The sequence below is a fragment of the Oncorhynchus nerka genome, linkage group LG14 (genome assembly GCF_034236695.1).
Source record: "Oncorhynchus nerka isolate Pitt River linkage group LG14, Oner_Uvic_2.0, whole genome shotgun sequence".
Classification (NCBI taxonomy): Eukaryota; Metazoa; Chordata; class Actinopteri; order Salmoniformes; family Salmonidae; genus Oncorhynchus; species Oncorhynchus nerka.
In genome coordinates, this window is record NC_088409.1 from 71,543,830 (window position 1) to 71,554,335 (window position 10,506).

The 10,506-nt window shown below is 41.1% G+C and overlaps 1 protein-coding gene across 1 annotated transcript; it reads right to left on the bottom strand.

Annotated features, from left to right (window-relative positions):
• Positions 1–3,133: 3,133 nt before the first annotated feature.
• LOC115142177 (fructose-bisphosphate aldolase C-like) lies at positions 3,134–7,658 on the bottom strand. The gene is made up of 9 exons (XM_029681639.2): positions 7,572–7,658; positions 5,645–5,781; positions 5,220–5,431; positions 4,745–4,799; positions 4,446–4,606; positions 4,235–4,318; positions 3,964–4,138; positions 3,571–3,770; positions 3,134–3,305 (listed from the first exon to the last, which is right to left on the bottom strand). Exons 2-9 carry the CDS (start codon positions 5,754–5,756, stop codon positions 3,219–3,221), a joined length of 1,086 nt encoding a protein of 361 aa, XP_029537499.1. The 5' UTR covers positions 5,757–5,781; positions 7,572–7,658; the 3' UTR covers positions 3,134–3,218.
• Between the last annotated feature and the right edge of the window lie 2,848 nt (positions 7,659–10,506).

The window sequence follows — 10,506 nt, forward strand, 5'->3', positions numbered from 1 at the left end:
CTGTAGTGGAGCAGATTGAGAGCTTCAAGGTCCTTGGTGTCCACATCACCTACTATCATGGTCCAAACATACCAAGACAGTCGTGAAGAGGGCACGACAACGCCAACGCCAAAGGAGACTGAAAAGTTTTGGCATGGGTCCTCTGATCCTCAAAAAGTTCTACAGCTGCATCATCGAGAGCATCCTGACTGGTTGCATCACCTCCTGGTATGGCAACTGCTCACATTCTGACCTCAAGGGGCTACGGGCCAGTACATCACTTGGGCCAAGCTTCCTGGCATCCAGGACATCTATACCTGTCAGTGGAAGGCCCTAAAAATTCCCAAAGACTCCAGCCACCCTAGCCATGCCGCACGGCAAGCGGTACTGGAGTGCCAAGTCTAGGTCCAAAAGGATTCTTAACAGCTTCTACCCCCAAGCTATAAGACTGCTGAACAGCTAATCAAATGGCTACTCTGACTATTTTCTTTGACCCACCTCACTTTTTTACACCGCTGCTACTCACTGTTTTTATCTATGCATAGTCACTTTACCTACTGTACATGTACATATTACCTTAATTACATCGACAAACCTGTACCTCCACACATTGACTTGGTACCTGTACCCCCTGTATATAGCCTCATTATTGTTCTTTTATTGTTTCTCTTTTGTTTTTTTACTTTAGTTTATTTAGTAACATTTTTCTTAACTCTTATTTTTCTTAAAATTGCATTATTGGTTAAGGTCTTGTATGTAAGCATTTCACAGTAAGGGCTACACCGAAAACGTGGATGCCGATTAAGAGCCCCCCGCACTTCTCTAATTCAGAGGGCTTGGGTTAAATGCAGAAGACACATTTCCGTGGAACAACTGACTAGATATCCCCCTTTCCCTTACCTGTTGTATTTGTCACACGTGACAAATACAACTTGATTTGATCATCAACTACAATGTTTTGGCCAGTAGATGGTGCCATGGAACAACGTATATGAAAGCAAATCAGACGACAAGCTACAAAGAGCCTACTAGTTTATGGGTGAGGATAAATTAACTAAGAATATTTTCCAGATACACTACCGTTCAAAAGGGGTCACTTAGAAATGTCCTTGTTTTTGAAAGAAAAGCAATTTTTTTGTCCATTAAAATAACATAACCTTTTTCAGAAATACAGTGTAGACATTGTTAATGTTGTAAATGACTATAAAATGGAATATCTATGGAATATCTACATGTAGGCGTACAGAGGCCCATTAACAGCAACCATCACTCCTGTGTTCCAATGACACACTGTGTTAGCTAATCCAAGTTTATAATTTTAAAAAGGCTAATTGATCATTAGAAAACCCTTTTGCAATTATGTTAGCACAGCTGAAAACGGTTTGAACTGTACTGATTGAAGAAGCAATAAACTGCCCTTATTTCGACTAGTTGAGTATCTGGAGCATCAGCATTTGTGGGTTCGATTACAGGCTCAAAATGGCCAGAAACAAAGCACTTTCTTTTGAAACTTGTCAGTCTATTCTTGTTCTGAGAAATTAAGGCTATTCCATGTGAGAAATATGAAGCTGTAGGTTGAGGACTTGTGAGGCATCTGTTTCTCAAACTAGACACTCTAATGTACTTGTCCTTGTGCTCAGTTGTGCACCGGGGCCTCACACTATCTATTCTGGTTAGAGACAGTTTGCGCTGTTTTGTGAAGTACACAGCGTTGTACGAGATCTTCAGTTTGTTGGCAATTTCTAGCATGGAATAGCCTTACTTTCTCAGAACAAGAATAGACTGACGAGTTTCAGAAGAAAGTGCTTTGTTTCTGGCCATTTTGAGCCTGTAATCGAACCCACAAATGCTGATGCTCCAGATACTCAACTAGTCTAAAGATGGCCAGTTTTATTGCTTCTTCAATCAGAACAACAGTTTTCAGGTGTGCTAACATAATAGTAAAAGGGTTCTCTAATGATCAATTAGCCATTTAAAATGCTAAACTTGCCTTAGCTAACACAACGTGCCATTGGAACACAGGAGTGATAGTTGCTGATAATGGGCTTCTGTACGCCTACATAGATATTCCATAAAAAGTCATCCGTTTCCAGCTACAATAGTCATTTACAAGATTAACAATGTCTACACTGTATTTCTGAACAATTTTATGTTATTTTTAATGGACAGAAAATGTGCTTTTCTTTAAAAAACAAGGACATTTCTAAGTGACCCCAAACTTTTGAATGGTAGTGTAGGTATTCTGTTAAAGTCAAGAACTGGATAACATTCTCAGCGTTTAATCCTACGGTAGAAAATATTCTAAAAATAGTGCAATGTGTAGGTAGGCCTACTCTTTGGTGCAGTTACAACAAATCAAAAAATTATGACTAGGCCTAATCTCTCCTGGACAGACTATGGAGCATGAGCATCTGTCCAAATTACGGGATATTTTAATTATGGTGTAACCAAGATTAATTAATGAGAAATAAAACCAGAATTCTCAGATTGTTTCAACTGAACTTAATTTATTGTCATTATGATTTACTTTTGCACGACAGTATTTGATACATCACTTGCATAGAGAACAATACTTAGCTAAATCACAAAAAATAACATTTTACACCTAACATTATTTACTGTAGGTCCAGATGTCCATGAGTTCATCCAAAAGGAGAAGTCTTTGGAACTCTGTGCCACTATGAAAGAACACCCAATTTCTACAAACTAGTGTCTTTACACAGTTATTTTGTTTAGACACACATCTCTAATACACAGCCTGAATGTGGAATGGCAGTATGGTTTCTTTAAAAAGTTCTCCATTCTCATCACACACAATAGGCCTACACCACACACCCTATCTGACGCTTATCCGAGTATGCAGCAGTTTGGAAGGTGGCTTTACATGGCAAAAGATCATTCTGAATCTCATCGAAATATGTAATGAAACAACCAAACATCAATTAAGTTTCATTTTCCTACTACCACAAGAACATGTTGTCATCTCAAAGGTTACAATAATATTGTTGAAAGTGTCTAATCAAAGGCCATCCTTCAATGACTAATTTCATTAGACCCTTATATCTCGTGTGTCCACCAATGTGCAACATTTTTTTAATTACCAGTGTGTACATTCAAATAACTATAATATAACTCCTAGAATACAGATTGTAGATAGCATATGCCTGCGATTGGCCAATTGGTATGGCAGTGACAGCGGACTATGCTATTGGTTGGCCAAAGCTGGAATCACTGGCTCATTAGTATGCATGATTGGCCACATAGATCTGGTCGGATTCACTGTCCCCGCCACCAGTGTACTTCCCCTGACAGGCCAGGCCATTCACCTGATAGTAAGAGAAAGGGGGTGGGGGTATGAGGGGCAAACACACAAACACTGTTAGGAGCAAACTCACTTAATATCAACTGAAAACATAGATCACTTCCTCAAATGACCGTTCCACATTTGAGAAATTGTGAAATGTTCTTAATAGCATTGTCCAGTTTTATTAAAAACAATATTAAGAAGAAATATGTTCCTCAACAATGCTTTCGTGCTAAAAGACGAATGCCAGGTTGATTAAGAGTCTGAAAACAGAGTGATGTACATGCCTCTGCTCGCTTGATAAACTGCTCAGTTGCAGCACTCTCATTCTCTTTATGTCCCCGCCAGGTTTTGAGTGCGGACACCTGCAGGGCTCGGCCGTACGAGAAGGTGAGGGTCCAGGGCTTCACCAGGGAGCAGTTGTTGATGGCATTCAGGTGGACAGAGGCCTCCTCTTCACTCTGACCCCCAGAGAGGAACGTCACTCCTGCACACACAGAAAACAAATAGAGTGAACAGTCAATGGATTTCTATCAGCACCATAAGTGCTTTACAAACTGCCAATAAATTAACCTATGTTCAATATGCCAAATCACTGGTATAGTGACTGAATCTGACACTAGTACTGTATATACCCTCTTTCTGAACTTCTCTGAGAGGCCAATGGCCTATGACCCTACCCGTGACAGCAGGAGGGACGGTGCGGCGCAAGGCAGTGACTGTTGCCATGGCGACCTCCTCTGCGCTGTATTTTGTGGGGCAGCTGTGGCCAGGAGTGGCCATATTGGGCTTGAGCAGAGTGCCCTCCAGGTACACATGATGGTCAGACATGGCCTTGTACAATGCAGCTAGGACCTGCACAACATGGGGAACACATGGAACATGATAAACTGGCAATGTTAGAAATACATATTACACACTAACAGGTTACAGGTTGGGGTACGGTCCCACCTTCTCTGTGACATACTGACAACGCCTCAGATCATGATCTCCATCAGGCAAAATCTCTGGCTCCACAATAGGCACAATCCCATGCTGGGTGACAGAAAAGGGACATAATTAGCATCATGATTAGAAGGTGATGCTGATGTTACGTACTGCAATTATAATATTTTCTCATACCTGACATTGTGCCTTTACACTGCGTTTGCGGAGTTCTTACCTGCTGGCAAATGCTTGAATATCGAGCCAGAACATTTGCATTCTCTTCAATGGACAGTTTAGAGGGGGTGGCCTCACTGATCTTGAACACACAGCGCCACTTAGCAAAGTTTGCCCCGTCCTTCTTATACCGAGCACAGCGTTCTGAGAGCCCATCCAGTCCTACAGGATGAGAAAGAGATGAATAAGGCTGTAAAGGATTGGGATTCACCAGTGAGTGGCAGACTACATTTTGTAATTGTCAAATTCAGATAGTTTTGATGATCAGATTGAGTGTAACCCGAGGGTTCTCGGCCCTACCCTGAGTGGTAGATTCTCCATTGGTTCCTGCCAAGGGGACAACACCCTTGTCAACCTGAAGAAAAGGAGGTAGAGCAGATAATAAAATACAAATGACAATGGTCAATCCTCCCCTTCACACTGATCTTCTCTTTGTCTTAAAGCCAGCTCATTTTCATCCAGATGGTGTTGATATTAATAGCAGCTATTCTATCCATAGCACTGCCATCCATCAGGGGTAGAACTCCTGATCAGAGTGTATCTGTACTACCCTTTGGTCTCCATAATGTTGAAACCTTTTTCCTTCCTGGGACTGTCCATTGGAGCATATCAAGTAGCCTTATGCTCCACATTCCCATTCATTCCTTCCCTCACAAATGTTATATACAGTAGAAGTAGGGTCAAGACGTATTCTTGCCCAAGCTAGAGACCAGAGACATAAAACATACTTCAGATATCACCATTGGCCCTTTTGAACCCTGTGCTCATACATTACCTTGATGCCCACAGTGATGCCCCTGTCCTTGATCATCTTGACGAAGGGCGTGCCGTCGTCAGCGTGTTGGTACAGCGTTTCGTGGAAGAAAATGACTCCTCCGATGCAGCTGTTGATGCGGTCGTCAGCACTGAAGAGGATCTGGCGGTACTGCCGGCGGTTCTCCTCAGTGTTCTCAACCCCTATCTGGTTAAGGCGCTTCGCCATGCTGCCTGTTTCCAGGAACATTAGAAAAAGCATGTTCACAGTCTGGTAAACCTACAATTATAAAAACGGAATAATCTATTGGACACCATCCTGTACCACTGCTTTGTAGAGGGTTCTGTCAAGCACCACTGGAAATGAATGAAATGAATAATTTGTCTAATCGTTTTCATTATGATGGTTTTCCAATGCATAGAGAAGATCCAGAGCTCCTTACTGACCCACAGACTCATCAGCAGCCAGGATGCCCTTCCCTGGAGTGACGATACGAAGGGCAATCTCCTGGAGCTCCCTCTTCTGACCACTGGAGAGGGCTGGGAACTGGTGCGTCATCCTGAGAGATGGTCGATCACACAACCTGCATAGGGATATCATTAGATATCAGATCTTGCACATCTTTGCTGGTCTAAATTGATCAACATTCACTCAGGGAATATTTAGCTAGAGACATAGATCAACAGGTAGGCTACCCTGGGGCGGCAGGGTAGCCTAGTGTTAGAGCGTTGGACTAGTAACTGGAAGGTTGCGAGTTCAAACCCCCGAGCTGACAAGGTACAAATCTGTCGTTCTGCCCCTGAACAGGCAGTTCCCAGGCCGTCATTGAAAATAAGAATGTGTTCTTAACTGACTTGCCTGGTTAAATAAAGGTTAAAAAAAATAAAAAAATAAAAAAAACAGTAGGGGCATATCTCTCCCATCCAATGGAGTAAAGTACTTAAGTAAAAATACTTTAAAGTACTACTTAAGTAGTTTTAGGGAGTTTCTGTACTTTACTATTTATATGTTTGACAACTTTTACTTTTACTTCACTACATTCCTATATAAAATAATGTTCTTTTTACTCCATACATTTTCCCTCACACCCAAAAGTACTTGTTATGTTTTGAATGATTAGCAGGACAGTAAAATGGTCTAATTACATGTACTTATCAAGAGAAAACATGGTCATCCCTACTGCATCTGATCTGGCAGACTCACTAAACAAAAATGCATCGTTTGTAAATGATGTTGGAGTGTGACCCTGGCTATCCGTAAATGATGTTGGAGTGTGACCCTGGCTATCCGTAAATGATGTTGGAGTGTGACCCTGGCTATCCGTAAATGTTAAAAACAAGAAAAGGGTGCTGTCTGCTTTGCTTAATATGAGGAATTTGAAGTAATTATACTTTTACTTTTGATACTTAAGTATATTTTAGCAATTATATTTCGTTTTCATACTTAAGTATATTTAAAACCAAATACTTTTATACTTTTACTCAAGTAATATTTTACTGGGTGCCTTTCACTTTTACTTGAGTCATTTTCTATTCTATTCTTTACTTTTACTGGAGTCTGAGAATTGGGTACTTGTTTCACCACTGCTCACATCCTCTGAAATCCCAGTGATTTTGGCTGAGTGACTGTCCTTATTGGCACATTGTCAGCTGGGATTAGGGATGTGTGGACCTTTGTGCTGACTATGCAGCCCACCAAACAAATAGCCCAGGAGGCACAAGAAAGGTGAGGGAATTCTGTCAGTCCAAACCAGAGAGTTTTTCAGAAATATTACCCTGGTTCTGTGTAGCAACATCAAATTGGCAAGTGAAAAAAAACAACTTAGGAGGTAGTAATACATACAATTCACATAGAGACAATACATTTCTACTGTATGAGTACTATTTATTGAGAGCAGAAGGCCCCTAATCACGCTTCCCACTTGCTGATGTAGCAGCGCTGACTACAGTGATCTGTGGGGTAGCACAATGCATTTGTTGATTCATGCATTCATATCACATCCCTTGATAGTGGGTATGGCAAATCACCATGTCAACACAGACCCTCAGCTTTCGCACTCCACTGTCTACAATAACCAAGGAAAATAAAACAATAGCCAGTCAAAAAAAGTAAATCTACCACTTATCATCATGTCACTCCAATCCAGTCTTTTAATTTGGTTTAGTAAATTGGAAGACAATAACAATCCATTGTAATATCTTTAGTTTTCCAAATAAAACATAAAAAACATTACTTTAATAGCATCATCCACATCTGTGTGCCACTCGTCCAAAAGTTGAACATTCATAGTAGCTCAATATCATATTCTCTATCCTGTTTACTAAAGCTTGCTGAAATGAAAAGTAAATGTAAAAAAAACCTTAAGAACCTTACCTGACAGGATGCTAATTCAGAATTCACTTTTTTCACTGCAGAAGTGATAGCCACTGCGCTGTCTGACAGACTGCTGCTCCCTTGTATCCCACTCAGCTCTGTGACCTCCAAAACCAACACCTCTAGGGCGGGGCTTAATGACAGGGTGGGGCTTGTTGATGTATAATAAATAAATATGGATGAATACATTCAACAAGAGGATGCTGTTGGGAGGAGCTATATGAGAACAGGCTTATTGTAATGGCTGGAATGGCATCAATGGAACGGAGTCAAACAAGTTATTGTGATGTGTTTGATACCATTACATTGATTCCCATCCTCCTGTAGCTCCTCCTACCAGCCTCTTCTGCATTCAACATAAACTCTGCATTCAACATAAACTAATCCATCATTCCAAGTCTTTACAATAATAATGATACACTTTGCAGGTACGGTTGTCCCAATGGCAGTTGTCCCAATGGCAGTTCAATCAATAGTTCAGTGGATGAAACGAAGCTAATTAATCATTCCAAACAACAGTTTTGTGTTTCTCTACATTGTTTTCACATAAAAGTTAGATTTCAAGAAGCCTGGCTACTTAAAACAGCCCCATTTGTGTACACCCAGGTGCCTTGCCTGGTTCACCAACTACTTTGCAAACAGAGTTCAGTGTGTCAAATCGGAGGGCCGACTCTTTTCTCTGTATATATCAATGATGTTGCTCTTGCTGCGGGCGATTCCCTGATCCACCTCTACGCAGACGACACCATTCTATATACTTCCGGCCCGTCCTTGGACACTGTGCTATCTAACCTCCAAATGAGCTTCAATGCCATACAACACTCCTTCCGTGGCCTCCAACTGCTCTTAAATGCTAGTAAAACCAAATGCATGCTTTTCAACCGTTCGCTGCCTGCACCCGCACGCCTGACTAGCATCACCACCCTGGATGGTTCCGACCTTGAATATGTGGACATCTATAAGTACCTAGGTGTCTGGCTAGACTGTAAACTCTCCTTCCAGACTCATATCAAACATCTCCAATCGAAAATCAAATCTATAGTCGGCTTTCTATTCCGCAACAAAGCCTCCTTCACTCACGCCGCCAAACTTACCCTAGTAAAACTGACTATCCTACCGATCCTCGACTTCGGCGATGTCATCTACAAAATTGCTTCCAACACTCTACTCAGCAAACTGGATGCAGTTTATCACAGTGCCATCCGTTTTGTCACTAAAGCACCTTATACCACCCACCACTGCGACCTGTATGCTCTAGTCGGCTGGCCCTCGCTACATATTCGTCGCCAGACCCACTGGCTCCAGGTCATCTACAAGTCCATGCTAGGTAAAGCTCCGCCTTATCTCAGTTCACTGGTCATGATGGCAACACCCACCCGTAGCACGCGCTCCAGCAGGTGTATCTCACTGATCATCCCCTAAAGCCAACACCTCATTTGGCCGCCTTTCGTTCCAGTTCTCTGCTGCCTGTGACTGGAAAGAATTGCAAAAATCGCTGAAGTTGGAGACTTTTATCTCCCTCACCAACTTCAAACATCTGCTATCTGAGCAGCTAACCGATCGCTGCAGCTGTACATAGTCTATCGGTAAATAGCCCACCCATTTTTACCTACCTCACCCCCATACTGTTTTTATTTATTTACTTTTCTGCTCTTTTGCACACCAATATCTCTACCTGTACATGACCATCTGATCATTTATCACTCCTCCAGTGTTAATCTGCAAAATTGTAATTATTCGCCTACCTCCTCATGCCTTTTGCACACAATGTATATAGACTCCCTTTTTTTTCTACTGTGTTATTGACTTGTTAATTGTTTACTCCATGTGTAACTCTGTGTTGTCTGTTCACACTGCTATGCTTTATCTTGGCCAGGTCGCAGTTGCAAATGAGAACTTGTTCTCAACTAGCCTACCTGGTTAAATAAAGGTTAAATAAAAAATTAAAAAATTGCAGTATGTTGGCCCAATAACGCTTTTTTTAAAGCTATAATAACTCTGAACCCTTCAGCGCAACCTCATTTAAGTGTTAAACCAATTTGCTCACTATTTTCCTCTAATTAGTTGAAGTCATAGACTAATATAATTAGGTTGAACTATGCCTTAGGCACATTTCTGAATCTCTTGGCAATTCAGACCTCCCCCTAAGACCCAGAAGAAAAGCTCAGTCTCAGAGCAATGCAAACACCCCTATGCATATCTGCATTATGCATTAGTAGTAAATAATGTGTATTAGTAGGTTCAGAAATAGTGTTTCCAGGTTTCCAGTGGATGGAAATGATGAAATATAGAACTGTGACATAGATAAGAGAGAAATGGGGTCAGAAAGATTTTTTTTATGTGAACAAGATATAACAACAATCAATGTTTGAGTAGTTTACATAGGTCGATAATCAGGTCCATCACATGAAGATCAACAGTGATAGGCTACATTGTATTTATGGTGGCATTTTCAGTTGTTACATTTCCACTTGAAGTGGTTGGATAAAATGCATATGTAATTCTATAAAGAATGACATGCATTTGACAGTAAATACTTAATTCAATCATGCAGGCATTATATAAATTCTCTTCAAGTGTTTGAATTTTATCCTTTATTTGGCAAGTTGAATATCTCCCATTTTCTATATAGAAATGAGAAAATACGTGTTCCCACTTTTCTAAGATATCTCACTTGTTCTAGTGTTATTTTATGGGACTTCTCCATCCCTCCCTCCATAATTGTGTCAGTGTGCTAGAGGTGTCTACCAATGTAAAGATGTGGGTCACTGGACTAACACCACAGACATACTGTACCAGACCTGTTTAAGACAAGGGCCTGAAGGGGAATTCATTGTCAGACCACAGAGAGAGGAGCCCACTACACCTTCCTATTCAGGAGACATTTTAGGAAGATGACTGGGACTTGTGCTTAGATTATATTTAGCCGTCTCCA